The 15766-nt window shown below is 51.9% G+C and overlaps 1 protein-coding gene across 1 annotated transcript in view; it reads left to right on the top strand.

Annotated features, from left to right (window-relative positions):
- MDGA1 (MAM domain containing glycosylphosphatidylinositol anchor 1) overlaps window positions 1-15766 on the top strand; it is a 70835-nt gene that overhangs the window by 31281 nt on the left and 23788 nt on the right. The window contains exons 2-3 of the mRNA XM_034661691.1: window positions 10813-10952; window positions 15216-15390. Of these exons, the coding sequence (XP_034517582.1) occupies window positions 10813-10952; window positions 15216-15390 (315 nt within the window). The remainder of the gene's footprint in view (window positions 1-10812; window positions 10953-15215; window positions 15391-15766) is intronic.

Genomic DNA, 15766 nt, shown 5'->3' with positions numbered 1-15766 from the left:
ACAACCTCATAGGAAAAAAAAAAAAAGGAACCCAATGACCATCAAACATTAACCGTTCATTCTGAATTACCTGCCCATACCTGTCGATACATTTTTACATAGCAGTAAACAGTTGTCTGTTCTGCGCTGTCAGCTGACTTTATCTCCCACACACGTCTCGCGATATTGACTGAGCCCTCAGCCCTGTCACTCTAACGGCTGCAGGGCACCCCTTGCATCAATGCGCTGCCGTTTGGTCCCCATTTCTCTGTGGCGGAGAGTTTGGGCAGGTGCCAGGTTCCCCTGCTTCTAAATAGCTCTGCCGTGAATATCCTTATGTGAATTACTTTTTCCTTTTAAATTATTTCCTTGGGGCCTATTCCCCAAAGTGAGATTGCCTAATAGGTCATAGGATAGGAACAGTTTTATGGTTCTCATTTCGCCCTGCCGGGTCGTGTTACAAAAAGTTTGAGCCAGCTTTGCACACAGCCCAGCCACAGTGGATTTTATCCTCCGAATTTATTTCCCCGAGTTTAATAGGTGCATTATGACTTGTTTCTTAACTTCCAACATTTGCTTCCTGAAGCCACGTTTGGGTCTCTCGGCACCTAATAAGTACCTGATCGGTGCAGAACTTTACAGTTTATGTGGAGCTTTCTGGCATGTCATCTCAGTGAGGTGCCATGAGCATAATAACATTGGCCTCTGTTTTATACGACAGAGTGGGTGTTAGTCACGTTAATGCCGGAGTGAGGCCTCCAACCAGTTCTTGCAGGTTTGCTTAGAAAGGGTTCCCACCCACCTGCCACCATCCCATTCCTTTTGTGGGCCCAGTGTCCCCAGATGCCCAGTTCAGCCCCAATTCAGTGCCCTTAGCCCTGTTGTCTCCCCTCAGCTCTCACAGCCAGCTGGTGCCAGCCCCCAGCTGGTGCCCTTTGCTTCCAGGTTGGGGCTCAGCTCCGTGGGGCTTGGAGGAAGCCACTGGGTTCGTGGGTCAGGTGGGGCTTTGAGGGCTCTTTGCTTCAGCAAAGCCATGATGCTTACCATTCCCCGGCCTAGGCCTGGCCCAGGCTCTGTGTTCTGCGTGGGGGGCCTAGACCTGGCAGGTTTTATTCTATCCCCTTCCAACCATACTTCTTGAGGATCTCCTAGGCAGCACGCACTGTGCTTGGTGGATTCGATTCTTACTGTATCCGACACTCACAAGAGGGAGTGCACTTATGCCCATTTTACAGTCAGGAGACTGAGGCTCCGGACTAGAGAGTGAACAGATTGCCCCAGGCCACAGAGCAATTGCTGCCACTGCCCGGACCCCATACGCAGGCTGTGTCTACTCCAGACCTGCGCCTCCCTTGGGTTTGGGTCAATAGTTATGCTTTAGCATTGGGAGGTGGGGTGGGGATGGTCATATCTAGTGTCTGGGTTGCTGCCAGGATGCAGGGCCAAGGGCACGGCAGTGATGGGGTCCCCAGGACTGGCAGAGCTTGGCGGGGCGGGGTAGTTGGGACCTAAGCAGGAAAATCTACATGAGTTAGCCCATGTCTGTGGGCCTCACATCCCTGGGCCAGGCAGGCTCAGGTCCTGTGTTCTAGAAGCCATTCTCTGCCCGGATGGGTGGCAGCTTCTCTCCCAACATGATCCTGTATGTTCTCTTGGCGAGATCTTTCCTTCCTGTGATTACCTCCTACCTACAGCCCACCTTGCTGTTCTGGTCTCTCGAGATTACGGCTCGTGGCGTTCCCCCCACCGTAGACCTCCAAATCCAGTGTTACATTTTTTTCTTGCAGACCCTTTGAACAGCTTCCCACAGGGTCCCAGGCCATATTATCAAATGGAAAAGGGCCTAGAATTTATTAAGTACCTACTTAGATACCGGTCCTTGTGTTACATACCCGATGTGAGTTATCTCATTTAATTCTCACAACCCGAAGTCACTTCCACTACTGCCTGAGATGTCTTTTCTCCACTTGCAGCCTAAGGAAACTGAGGCTTCAAGAGGCTGAATGACTTGCCCAACAGTAAGGAGATGAGTGGTGGGGTCCTGCCTCCTGCCCCTCTCCCCGCACCATTGGGGCAGCCCCTCAGGCTTACATGTACAGCCTCGGGTCAAGCATGGATTTAGGCCATGTGCCTTTCTGCTCTCTTCCCTGAGTGTCCCGCCTGCACTGGTTAGAGCGGCCCTAGGTCCCCTCACTATTGAGGGTTTTGATCCTGGTCTTCTGCAACCCAGGGAGAAAGTCCCTTATAGCTTCTCCCGGGAAACCTCAGAGCCCCCATGTAGGGGGCTTTTCCGGTGGCCTGTCCCAACATCCCAGAGTTCCATCGGGGGTTGCCCATTAGACTTCCATTGATCCACAGACAAGGAAGAGACCGTGACGCTCTCAACCCATGTGCCTTCCGATGAGGCCAGGATGTGGGTGCAAGGGTGCTGGACATTCCCTGGGACTGGGGCTCAGATGGACCGGCCACCCCTTCTGGCAGAGGAAATTTGTCAAGAGGGCCAGGCTCTGCCCAAAGTGTGGGGCTCTGCACACAGTGCTAGGCCCTGCAAACAGTACCGGCGCCTTCAAACAGGAGCAGGCCCTGCCTCTGACCACGGAAGCAGAGCTTTTATGCTCAGTCGTGGTGATCGGGTGGCAGCCTGGGTGCTCACGCCTCCTGCTGTGGCTGCTCTTGTATTCAGTGACAGCACCCTGTACTTGGAGGTCAGAGACATACACGCTCGAGCTGGGGAGAGATTTTTGTGGCCAAAGAGATTGGCTGAATCCGAGTTTGGTTTCGATGAACAAAAAAAGGACCCTGGGGTAGAGAACAAAGTCCAGTGGGATCTGCGGCAAAGTGGGGACAGAGGTTCTTCCCTGACGATGGCCATGCCTCATTTGGCTCTGCATCCCAGTGCCGAGGGCGGGGCAGTGCACACACTAGATGCTTAGGAAATACTGCAGAACAAATCGCTGAATCAATGGCAAATACACAGGCAATCGTGTGTGTCCTCTGACGGCTTGGAGTGAGAGGGAGGGTGGAGAGGGAATCCATGTGCGTTGAGGTCTAAGCACCCAAGAGAATGACCAGAGTGTGATGGTGCTTCCCCTCAAGATGACCAGCATTTTTAAAAAAGATTTATTTATTTATTTGAGAGCGAGCGAGAGAGAGAACAAGCACGTACATGTGAACAGGGGGAGGGGCAGAGGGAGAAAGAGAATCCCAAGCAGATTCCCCACTGAGTGCAGAGCCCGGTGCAGGACTTGATCCTGAGATCATGACCTGAGCCAAAACCAAGCGTCGGATGCTCAACAGGCTAAGCCAGGCCAGGTGCCCCTCACGATCGCCAGCATCAAGGTGAGGTCAGAGGAGATGGTGTGGGATGCGGGAGACTGTTTCAGACTGGTTTTCCCAGCGTTGAATCGGAGCTTCCCCTAGACTTGGAGAAGCCCCCTGGTCCATCCTTGGTGGTGAACAGGGAACAGGTGTTAGCCAGCTCCACAGACAGCCAGGGCCAAGAGGGAGGTAGGGCAAAGCCTTGCTGTGGAGAGCACAGAAGGGTTCATTTTCCCTAGAGGTCCATGTTTGATGGCCATGGTTTGTTGGAGAGGTGCGTAGCACCATCCCTGGCAGAAGGATGCCCAGGCGGAGCTGGCCAGGTGCCTGCCCCACGAGCCTCCTCCCAGACCCTGGCCGCCATTCTCTGAGCTGCTAATTAAAAGAGAAAAGCCTGTTAATATTTCAGCACTGTTAACTCTGCTAAATTATTAAGTGTCCATTTGCATTACATGCATAAAAGGATCGATAAACATGTGCGTACCAGGAGCTGGGAGGGCCACAGAAAGATGGTTTCTGAGGATGCTGCATGGGACAGGCCCAGCAAGCGATGCAGAGACTATGTCCGGCATCCTGAGCCCTGAGTCCTCAGCACTGTGCCAGGCACTCAGGAACTGGAAAGGCATGGGGCTTAGCATAAAAGTCAGAGAGTCAGACTCTAAACTAGCAGGGTGTCCTTGGGCAACTTACTTAACCTTGCTGGGCCTCAGTGTCCTGATCTGACAAATGGGAGCAACAGGCTTGTTCTGAGCAATACATGAGATAATAGACATAAAACCCTTGACACAAAACCCTTGACACAATGCTGGCACAGAGTAAATTGTTATTGTGTATATATCGTGATGCTATTGTTATGCTAGGGGGGTGGGTCGGAGGGCACCAGAGCCTTGACTCCAGCTCACAGCCATCTCTCCCTGTCGCTCTGCAGGCCTTTATAGGCACTGTCCTTCTCCCAGCTCTCCTGGACCTCACACTTGCCTAGGATCCCCCCAGCACCAAGCTCAGCACTCATGCTCGTAAGGATGTGTTGACCGATGGAAGTTGGGACCAGAACACAGATCCTGATTCCATACTGCCCGGCCCAGAACACTCAGTGATGCTTGTGGGAGGCTGTGAGGATGGCGGCACTCGCCCTGCCATCTGCGAACGGGGCAGATAGAACCGACTCCAGGTGGGGATGTCTGCAGCCCCCTTCTCTTTTCTCCACCCCCCTCCTCTGGAAGTTTCCCAGCCACACACACCTTCCCAGAAAGAGTCAGGAGCAGGAAGCAGGACAACAGCCCCGACTTGAGGACGATTAACCTTTTCAAATGCGGCGTGGGGGGAAAATCCTGAAGGAAAGCTGAAGGAGCTTTAAATGAAGGGTTTCCGTTCTTTTCGCTGTCTGCCCTCCGGATTTGGCCCCACGTCTTCCTGTTGCACACTTGTGCAGTTAACAGCACCTCCTACGCCTTGGCGAGTGCCAGGGAGGAAATTCTCATGAGGGATGGGGGTCTTTGAGGAAATTTCCCTTCCAGATTCCAGTGAGAATTCTCTTCCGACACCCAGTGGGCAAGTTGAATTTGCCTTAACATGAATCCTTGAGAGTTTGTGGCTTCCTCACTGCGCCTGCTGGGTGCGGGCTGTCCCGTCCCCCTCCTATAATTTTGGGTGTATGCTTTCTGGAGGAGAAAGGAGTGAGCCGGTAGGCCAGAAGCATTCTACCAGGGACCCACTATTTATTTCTGCCTCAGCTGTCCTCCTTATGATGCTGCCCTGTGGGTGACACGTCTCACGTTGTTTGGCTGTGCTCAGCCACAGGGCTGGGGAGGGCCATCGTACTTGACTCAACAGCCATGAGTTTTAAATTGAGCTTCGAATCAGTATTTCTCCATTTGTTTTCCACAACGCTTCTATCTCTCAAGATGCTAAGAGATCATCTGTGAAGAAAAGGCTTTATGGTCAAATACATTTGGAAAGCACTGGCTTAAACTAAATTACCTAGGTGTGTTTACCACGGGACTTTTCAGAGCCTTTACTAATCTACACTTGGGTGCCGAGACACACTGGGAAGGGGAGAGAAGATGCAGCATCGGCAACCGGACTTGGCGGAGAGCTATAAATGAACAATTTATGGCACACATACTGTTTTCCTTTTCCACGGGGCTTCGTTGAGAGATCTCAGGAGAGTGAAGTCGGAAGTCTCATAGACCAGAGGCAGGGAAACATACATGATTCCAAACTCCTGTCCTATCTTCTACCCACCAATGTGGTGTCAAGCAGAGATGATCAAATCCAGCCTCCCAAATTCCCAAGGAGCTTGTTACAAATACAAACTCTGACAGCCTTGGAGTCGGCATGGCAACAGGCTCCTTGGTGACACAAGGCAGGGGTAGGGGAGTCCTTGGAGGACTGGGACAGTGAACGGAGTTCCAGGCTAGCAGGTGAAAGGCCTGGGTTCAAGTCCCCGCTCTGCTAAGTCCCCGCTCTGCTCCCGTCCTGTGTCAGTGAGTGACGTGGACAGGGCATTTCCTTCTCTGGGCCTCCGCTGTCTTCTCTGCTTCTCTGACTTCAAGGCTAAATTGGGCTTACTCTCTCTGCCTCTCACAACGAGACGAGGAGCTTGGAAATATATACAGTGGACCCCAGGAAGGTATCACTCGTCACCATCTGTGGCAGATAAGGCCGGGTCCTTTCATGCAAAGGGCTTGCGGGCCCCCAGGGAGGTGGGTTCTTGAGAGGAGCACGGGGTCACTTGTAGGGTACTGATGCTAGCTACCGTGTTTGGATGGCTTACTGTGTGCCAGGCACTGCTTTCAGCCCTTGACGGGAGTTGACTTATGTATCCCTGGCAACAAGCCCATTTTACAAGTGAGAAAATGAAGGCTTAAGTAACTTGCTAACGTCACAAGGTAACTTGCTGAGAGCTAACTGTGCTGGGAAGCTGAGAGGGACGCTCAGGAGGGCCCCATCCCTCCCCACTGTTCCCAGCTCCTCTGAAGGCCAGCACTGCCCTCAGCATGAATTTTAACATATCCGTGAAATGTCCCTACCGGCTTAATGTCCGCTTTGAGGGTCTCCACCCTGAGATTTTGAGGGGGGCCCAGAGGGCGCTCTCCTGCCCCCATCTTAATCAGCTTAGGAGAGAGCACGTATTGTTTGTCCAGGTGTTTTATAAAGATGTTGTCTTAAACCCTCACGCCAGCCCCGGCAGAAGGCATTATTGTTCCCATTTTACAAAGGAAGAGGCTGAGGCTCAGAGAGGTTAAGTAATCTGCCTAATGTCACCCAGCTAGTGGGTAGCAGAGCCAGGAATTAGTCCCAGATTGTCTGCTTTTCCTCTCTCTCCTCTGCTCACTGTTCCTTGATGCCGCCTCTGCCCCAGAGCAGTCTGAGCCCTTGGAGCACTCTGAGCTATCCCGTTCATTTCTGTTCCCCTGTTTGCTCTCCATCTCCCCAACAGTGCTCCTTCGTTGTTCGCTTTTCCTGATAGTCTCTCCAGCACCCACGCAGCAGCAGCGGCTCTAAGCGTTTGTTGTTTGACAGACTGAATGAAGGGATTATGATGTCATGGTGCCTCTTGACACAGGTCCTGGCCTGGTTGCCTTTGGAATAGGAGATGCTGCCGCTGGCCTTGCCTTCCTGGGGCGTGTGGGGCAGGGGGCTGAGGTTAAGTGGGCAGAGCCTTCGAGGGCCGGCAACGTGGTGGGGACTCTGTTGGTTCGGGGTCCGAAACACAGTCCTAGTCACTCCAGGGTGAGCTGAGTGGGGGAGCTGATTCACGTTAACAAAGCTCAGTGGGAGGCCACGGGCAAATTGAAATGCCAGGGCCAAGGGGGCCTGCATACCCCTTGGTCCAGAGGGAAAATCTACACCTTGAAGAAGTCCGCCGTGGGAAGCAGCCCATCAAATAGGAATCAGAGTAAAGGGAGTGGGTATTCTAGTGGTTAGTACCAACCAAAGAAACTGGATAACCTCAGTGGCAATTTTTAAAATTGAAGCGTGACTTAGGTACAGCCAAATCTTAAGATAAATCTTTGACATATATGTCCATTCATATAACCACCACTCGGATTAAGGTGTAGAATTTCCATCCCACCAGATGGGATCCCACCTTCTCCCCAGAAACATCTGGTGTCCCTTCCAGTAAATAACCCCTATCCCCACCCAAGGGCAATCACTGTTACTTTATTTTTTTTTAAAGATTTTATTTATTTTATTCGACAGAGAGAGAGACAGCCAGAGAGAGAGGGAACACAAGCAGGGGGAGTGGGAGAGGAAGAAGCAGGCTCATAGCGGAGGAGCCTGATGTGGGGCTCGATCCCAGAACGCCGGGATCACTCCCTGAGCTGAAGGCAGACGCTTAACCGCTGTGCCACCCAGGCGCCCCCCACTGTTACTTTAAAATCGGTTTTTCCGGTTTTGAATTTCAGACACATGAAATCATATCCTACTTACTCTTTTGTGTCTGAGTTCTTCCATCTGGATTGTCCGTGTAAGATTCAACAGTGCCATTGTATCTATCAGGAGTTATTTTATTTTATTTTATTTTATTTTATTTTATTTTATTTTATTTTATTTTATTTTATTTTATTTTATCTTTATGTAATATTCCACTGTATGATTATACCGGAATTTATTTACCCCTGCTAGTCTTGACGGACACATGGGTGGTTTCTCATTTTTAGCCATAATGAATAAAGCTGCTATGAATGTTCTTGGACCTATTATTTGGTTGTTATAAGCACTCATTTCCACTGGGTACTACCCAGGAGTGGAATTGCTGTGTCATGAGCTACACCCTTGTCTAGCTTGAGTCGGTACTGCCAAAATCTCTTCCACAGTGGTTCTATCGTTTTAGAGTTTGATATTTTTAAGAGTTAATGTCATCAGAGGGAGTTAGGTCATCTTAATGAGGCCATCACCCATGATGCCCCTTCGCTAGTGAGGAAATGTGGCTGATGGCCAGAGGCCTTGTGTCTGCTGGCCAGGCCGTGTGTTTTCTGGCTTGTGCTGGCCAGACCCTGAGAAAGTCCGGCTCTCCAGCTCCTTTTCAGTATTCCTTATCACTCACCGAAACTTCTGTTGTTACAACACTGCTTGGCTACGGGCAAGCCACAGTGTCCAAGATTACAGCTTATCTTCCACTGGAGCCTGTTAAATCAATGTCTTCCTTGTGGAGAGGCACCCCAGGCCTCTTGTAGACATCCATGCGACCTTCTGGTCTTATCAGTGACTGGCATGCACATCATGCATGGGGGGGGGGTTGTTTCCTGATGAGATTTCCTGGGACCTTGGACACAGATGGCTCTTTCTTCCATGGTATGGTGATGTTCATGCGTTTTTGTCACAGAGGGTGACGGTTCCAGACCCATTCCCCAGATTCCAGGATGCATTTTATATGTGGACTACACGCTGTTTACAAAATTTATAGAAAGTGTGAGTTGAGAAGGATCTCAGAGGTCATCCAATCCACTCCCCTGCCATAGAAGGGGAAACTGAAGCCCGTGAGGTCTGACTTGCCCAAAGTTGCATAGCTCGTTTCTTGACAGTTAGCCTAGGTTCGTTCCTCTATGGCAGCCAGGCAGGCAGGATGGTTGTCTGGACACTCAGACTCATGGCTGCTGGCAGCTTCTACTGTTTGCAGAGCCTGCTGCTGTTTGCAGAGACTCTCGTGGTTCAACACGACCTGTGTTGCCCCCCAGTTGCTGCCCCTTGTGGGCTTTTTGACCTACAGCCGGGCTGCCTCTGTGGACCCAGCTCTGTAATGGTTGATGACTGTCCCATCCGTGTCGATGGGAGAGACCAGAGTAAGGCGCTACTTGGGGTTTACTAAGCACATCTCATCTAGCCTGTCTCTGTTACACCCACCCTCGAAAGTTCTCAGGACCGACAGCATTCTCTCTGTTTTAGAGAGAATAAAATAAAGGTCCGAAGATCACTCCTGGTTTACTCCAGGTAATGTATATTATATATCACCCGGCACAAAGCTCCCCTATTCTCTGAGGCCTGGTGAGAAAGCTGCCTCTTCCTAGAGCCTTCTGTGATCCTTCCTCTAGCAGACAGTGTTCTCTCTCTCCACGGACCTTCTAGAGCCTTCTGTACCTCTTACTACGCTTAGCAACATCACCATGGGATATTCTTGTAAATTCATTCATTCAATGTTCACCGAGTACCCGCTATATTCGAGGCCTTGTGCTAGGGATAACAAGGTGGAACTCATGGTGTGGTAGACAGAAAGACAAGAACCTTGAATCTGGCAGACAGGCGGATTGATGCTATATTGTTGCACTGGGGGAGCGATGGGTACAGAAGGAGGGAGGGCGCGGGTCAGTCAGGGGATGCTTCCTGGAGGAAGTTACACATTCTATGTACAGGTTTTACCTTACCTTTGTGCACCTCTTTAGGGCAAGGACTCTGTTTTCACGCCCTTGTGCCCCTGGTGCCCTGGATTAGCCCTCCCACCTCCACTTTCTCCACCCTCAGCTGTGAGCAGACAGGTATGAACTTGGGGGTCTTGCCCTCCTTTTCAGAGCCCAAACATTGCTGGGCTGGAGGCTAGACACTTAGGGAGGGGCTGTGTACTTCTCCCATTCAGTCCTCTTCCCTTTGGGTGTCGCAGCGACGTCCTAGCTCTTGTCTCCCGGCCCTGGTCACTGTGAGGAAGGCCAGGGAGGAGCCAGTCTTTTGAGAGCTCCCATCCGTTGAAGAGGTTGGCCCAGGCTCAGAGAGCAACGAGGAAGGAGTAGCAGGCCTTTGGGTGAGGGGGCGAGCAGTCTGTGGGGCTGGGAGATATCTTAGTCAATCTAAGTAAAGCCTGGGATGGTTGAGGGGGTGCAGTTCAGGCAAGTGATTTACTGAGAAAGGGCTCTCAGGAGACCCTGGAAGGGGAAGCAGCCAAGCAAAAATGCCGTTCAGTTGCTTTAGCCTCAACCTGTTCCCAGGGGGGCTCTGGTGTAAATGGCACCATAGTCAGCCCACCAGCAGATGAGGGGGGGGCGGTACCTGTCATCGGGCTGTGTGTGTGTGTGTATTGGGGAACGGGGTGATCTTCTGGGCATGTCTGACTCAGGCAGCTCCCGCTGGTGAAGGGCGATTCCCAGGGGAAGGTGAGCTGTGTGCACGTGGCATCTAACACTCACAGCAGCTGGGCGACGGACGGCCCCACAGGCATGGGGAGCTGGGGGGAGCACCAGCAGCTTCCACTGCAGGGCTGCTAAGACGGCGATACCCATCGAGCGATAACCAATCCGTATAGATACTGAACCCCTCCTACTCATCAGCTCCCTGAAAGCACAGATCTCTTGCAAGGAGAGTGGGATGAGGAGGAAGTGCCCCCTTCCTGAGTCCTTGACCTTTCTGGTTCTGGCCTGGGCCCCTGGGAGTGTCCTTTCCAGAGCTCAACAGGTCAGGCCTCTGAGGAATGGCCTGGGGAGGTCTGGGCTGCCACCTCCCACTAACAGAGTTGGAGGACAGAGCCTTAGACCCCCTCTGGCCTTGGTGCCTCTTGCCTAAACCTGCCCCCTCCCCCCCCAGCTCCCGCCCAGGCCCAGATTGTCCACGCAGGCCAGGCGTGTGTGGTAAAGGAGGACAACATCAGTGAGCGCGTCTATACCATCCGGGAGGGGGACACCCTCGTGCTGCAGTGCCTCGTCACCGGGCACCCTCGGCCCCAGGTAAGCCCCCCCACCCCGCCTCACTCCCCACCCCGCCCTGGGATCCGAGCTACAGACAGGCAGTCGGAGCTGGGGACAAGAGGATGAAGTTGGCATGCAAACACAAGACAAGACTGGGTCTGAGAAAGAGCTAGAAAATGAACTCTGTGAGTAAGGGCTGGAGGCCATGAGCTTATTCACCCGAAAACATTGATGGCTGAGGGGAAAAATTAAATGGCAGCTGTTCAGTTCCACTTCCTTCCTGTTGTATCTGTTGGGCAGACGCTGCCTCAGAGGCACCTTCAACCTCCATTTGAGGGCAGACCTCACGTGCTGACGCTGTGCTAGGTGCTTCCTCCGACATCTTCTCTTTGGAGCCTCGTGCCCAGGCTGTGGGGAAGACGTGAGGACTTCCGTTACACAGCTGAGGAGAGCAAAGCTTGGGGAGGTTGAGTGAACCCCCAAGATCACACAGCCCCTGCGAGGGTGGAAGTAGAATTTGAATCCAGAACCAGTGTTCTCTGTAGCTTGGCACACTTCCCCCCGTGTGGCCGTCTTTGGGCTGGGGGCTCCAGGAGTTACCAACAACGTAGGATACACTCTCCTCTTCGAGAGGCTTCAGATACACAAGCTCCATGCTCCCGAGGTCAAAAGACTGGAAGCAATTAGGAACAACAGAAGAGGGGTGTCTGGAAATGCCACGTACCTTTTGTCACAGACCGAGTGTGTGCTTTAGTCAGAAGGGTTGGCCAGTTATCCCTGAAGCTGATGGGAAGAGGCAGGAGGTGGGCTGGAGGGATGGCTGGAAGTTGCTGGTGAGCTGCTGTGGCATTTAAGAGCAGCAGAACATTTTTCACTGGATCCTAGGGAGGACAATGAAACCCAGAAGCGTTTTTTGGATAGTTTTAGGCCCAGGGACGGGTTTGGTCGGTTTGGCCTGGAGACAAGCAAACGGACAAGGAAACCACTAAGGACTCAACCTGAAACCATCATCGCCACTTGCTTCTTTTCAAAGTTTTGTTCCAAAGTGATAGCAATGCTGCCAGTCTTCAGGTTGCTGTTTGCATCAGGCGTGACGTCAGGCTGGTCCTCCCAAAAACCAGGGAGGCAGCTGGGCCATCTCTCCCTAAGGCTGCCCTGGCCACCCGTGTGTGTCCCCTTGTGCACCGCATTTATGAGCGGTTTGGGGCTGGGGCTCAGTGTGTGTGCACACACTCTTTTTTCTGCTTCCATCCACGATGTCATTGTTCTTCCTGCTACAGAGGCTCAAACCCTTGGGCTGCAATATGGCTCTGTGCCATCTCATTCCCCACATCTAGCCAGCCTCTGAGGCTTCTGTTTTTACATCTCTTGCATGGGTCTTCTGTTTCTATTCCTCATTACCTCTGGAGGTCAGACCTGTAATCCCAGCCCTTGGACCACTGCAGTAAGCTAACTGCCATCCCCCATCATGCTCCCACATCTCCCCGTTCAGTCCACTTCTGTACCCTGCTCCCAGAATCATCATCCTCAAACCTGCTCTATCATATCACTCCCTTGCTCAGACACCTTCAATGGTTTACCTATTACCTACCAGACCCAGTTCAGGCTGCTAGGGGTGGAAGGGAAGACCCCCTCCACAGTCTGGCCCCACCAGCCTTTCCTGTCTGACCGCCCCTGCCATCCTCCTCATACCCATACTGTGCTCCAGCCGCGCTTGCCCAAGTATACCCTGTTCGCTCCTGTGTTAGTCACTGCTGCTCGCCTCTCCTAAAATGCCATCTATCTCCTTGTTTGCTCATTGCATTAAACACGTATTTACTGAGCACCTGCTGTGTGCCCAGCACTGTGATGGGCCTTGAAGATACAGTTACAGTTACTGTTGTCATGGAGCATCCCATCTAGCAGGGGAACAGAGAAGGAGCATCTCATGGCCCACGTTGAGGTCAGGATGGGGGACCTAATGGGCATGGAATTCCCCACTGCAAACAAATAGTAGGAGAGTGGGAATCTCAAGGGCCAAAATGAAGAAAGAATCTGGAGCAGTGGCAGTGAGCAGAAGGTGAAGAACCTGGTAATGGAGGGGCTCGCACCACATACTCACCTCAGGAATAGTAGTATGAATGCACACATCGGGGGTATGAGTTGAGGCCACAGGCCCATCTACGGTTGGAGGCTAGACATAGCCTCTCTACCTAAAGCAGGAAGCTCGACAAGGGCACCCCCTGTGAATGGGGACCAGAAGCTGTCTGTCCCACAGCCCAGAGTCACAGCAGGGAGCAGACTCTGCCTCAGGGCATGTGTACAAACGGTCACCTGTAAAGGAGCACACCCCTTAGGCTGTCTGTGTCTTACGCCGTCCAAGTGGTGAGGACACCTGAATCTGAGAAACTAATAGAAAAACTCGTTGGAACCTGTGAACCCATGGGTCTTGGGCAGAGGCAACCATAAAGCTACAACCACAGACAGGCCTGTGAGGGCCCACGTGGAACTTCTGTGGAAGAAAATTCCCATGGAATACAAGCCTGTGGAGTAAAATTTTAAAACACATTTAAAAATACAGTGCCACGAAGGCCAGTCCAGAGACTCAAAGAATTGAACAATTTGCATCTGAGGAAACAGAGATAACAGAGCCATGTGAAAGGATCTTGAAAATAAATATGTTTAAAGTGTTTAAAGAGATAACGAAAGATTATACAACCTGATCCATTAGATACGGGAGAAAAAAAAAACAAATAGAAATCCTAGAAATAAAAATAACAGGATCTTTTGTAAAATGTGGCCTTAATCCCATAGAGATAGCTAAAAAGAAAATTAGTGAATTGGATGACAGATCTGAGGAAATCAACTACAATGCAGTCCAGAGAAGACAAAAAGATGGAAAATGTGAAAAGGAAGTTGCGAGACACGGAGGATAGGATGACAAGCTACAACATAAACTTTAGGACAGACTAGAGAAAACTGAGAGAAGGCAACACCTAAAAGGATAAAGGGTGAGAATTTTGTAGAATTGAAGAAAGGTACAAACCCTGCCGCAGCCACTTTCTGCATGAGAAAGTTGCCCTTAACCCACTTCTCCCAAACCTTGTTATTTTTGTGGCCTACAACCTGACCTCTTCACCAGGATCAGGGGCCTTGCCCTTTCTCAGTAATAAGCAATCCTCCCCAACTTTAATAAGATGGAAGCTTCCCTATCCCATCCTCCAGTCCTTAAGACTTAATCACCTGGAACTGATCAATTTTTCTTAAAGCTCTGGTACTCTGAGTAGTAGCTCCAACGTCTTGTGTGATCCTTGCTAGCTCCGCACAATCTAGAGCAATGGTGATAATAATGGAAATTCGTTGAGTGACTAATATGTACCAGGGGTTACACTTAGGTGCCTTGCACACTTTGTTTCTAAATCTCTGCAAAGTGGAAATGATGCTATGTAATAGTTATAGTTACCTGCTGCTGTGTAACAAATGCTCTAAAACTCAGTGGCTCAAAACAACAAACACTTAGTGTCTCACCGTCCCTGTGGGACCAGAATCCAGGAGCAGCTTAGCTGGCTGGTTCTAGCTCATGGTCTCTCAGGAGGCTGCAGCCATTTGAGAACTGACGCGGGCGGGAGGACCCACTTGGGGCTACCTCCTGTGCCTGTTGACCTGAGGTTTCATTCTTCCCCTGTGGACCCCTCCCTCTGGAGGGCTGCTCATGACAGGACAGTTGGCTTTCCCCAAGATGGGAATCAAAGTCCTTCATAACCTGATCTTGGAAGTGACATACTGCCATGCCCACTATATTATGTTGGTCACACAGCCCATCCCTGGTACAAAGTGGAAGGGCACCCCAGAAAAAAGAACTAGAGGCCGGGATCACTGGGGACCATCTTGGGGGCTGGCTGCCCCATGGACCTCTTACGCAGGTGAAAAATCTGAAGGTGAGAGAGGAGTAAGCTACCCAAGGCCACTAAAAATTTTGTCAAATTTTTAAGACACATTTAATTCTCCCAGGAACCCTAGGCCGGGGGAATATTCTCCATTTTCCCAATGAGGAAAGGAAGGCAGGAAAGAAGGGGTAACTTGCCCCAATCCAACTTGCCTCTTAACCACTGCACTATACCGCCTTCTTTAAAGCCTCCTCCCTCTGACCCAGATTCCCCGGACTCTTTCCCGAGGCGTCCTGCCCGATAGGTGTATTCCCCTGGGGGGAATTAGTTTCGGGGTGGGGGGGCCTCCATGGGTACTCAGGAAAAACAGTGGGGTAGGAGGGGAGGTGCCCACCCTCCCTGCCACGGCTCACTCGGCGCCGCCCCGCGGGCCCAGGTGCGCTGGACCAAGACTGCGGGCAGCGCCTCGGACAAGTTCCAGGAGACGTCGGTGTTCAACGAGACGCTGCGCATCGAGCGCATCGCACGCACGCAGGGCGGCCGCTACTACTGCAAGGCAGAGAACGGCGTGGGCGTGCCCGCCATCAAGTCTATCCGCGTGGACGTGCAGTGTGAGTCGAGGTCGGGGTGCGTGCCCCCGGGTGCTCTGGCTGGGCGGGAGGAGGGGGGTGGAAAGGAGGCTGGAGAGGCGACACCTCCGTGGAAGAGGACAGTAGAGACTTCATCTCTCCCGGACTAAAGGGGCTTAGCTGCTGTTCCTCCAGTGTGTCTCGCCCTGTACCCTTCACACGTGTCCCTCCCGTAATCCACACGAAGCTTGCAAAAGCCCTCCCCAGTGATCCGGGAGGGTGGGACAGGTTGGATTACACTCTTTTCACAGATGAAATGGAGGTAGCGGGGGTTTGTGACTTGTTCGCCCGCAAAGGTTCTCTTGACTTCAGGCTGGTGCCCTTCCCACTGCACCTCATATCTCTGCTTTGGCCCCAG

This window comes from Ailuropoda melanoleuca, chromosome 5 (genome assembly GCF_002007445.2).
Source record: "Ailuropoda melanoleuca isolate Jingjing chromosome 5, ASM200744v2, whole genome shotgun sequence".
NCBI classification, from domain to species: Eukaryota; Metazoa; Chordata; class Mammalia; order Carnivora; family Ursidae; genus Ailuropoda; species Ailuropoda melanoleuca.
This window is presented reverse-complemented; position numbering and strand designations above follow the sequence as displayed.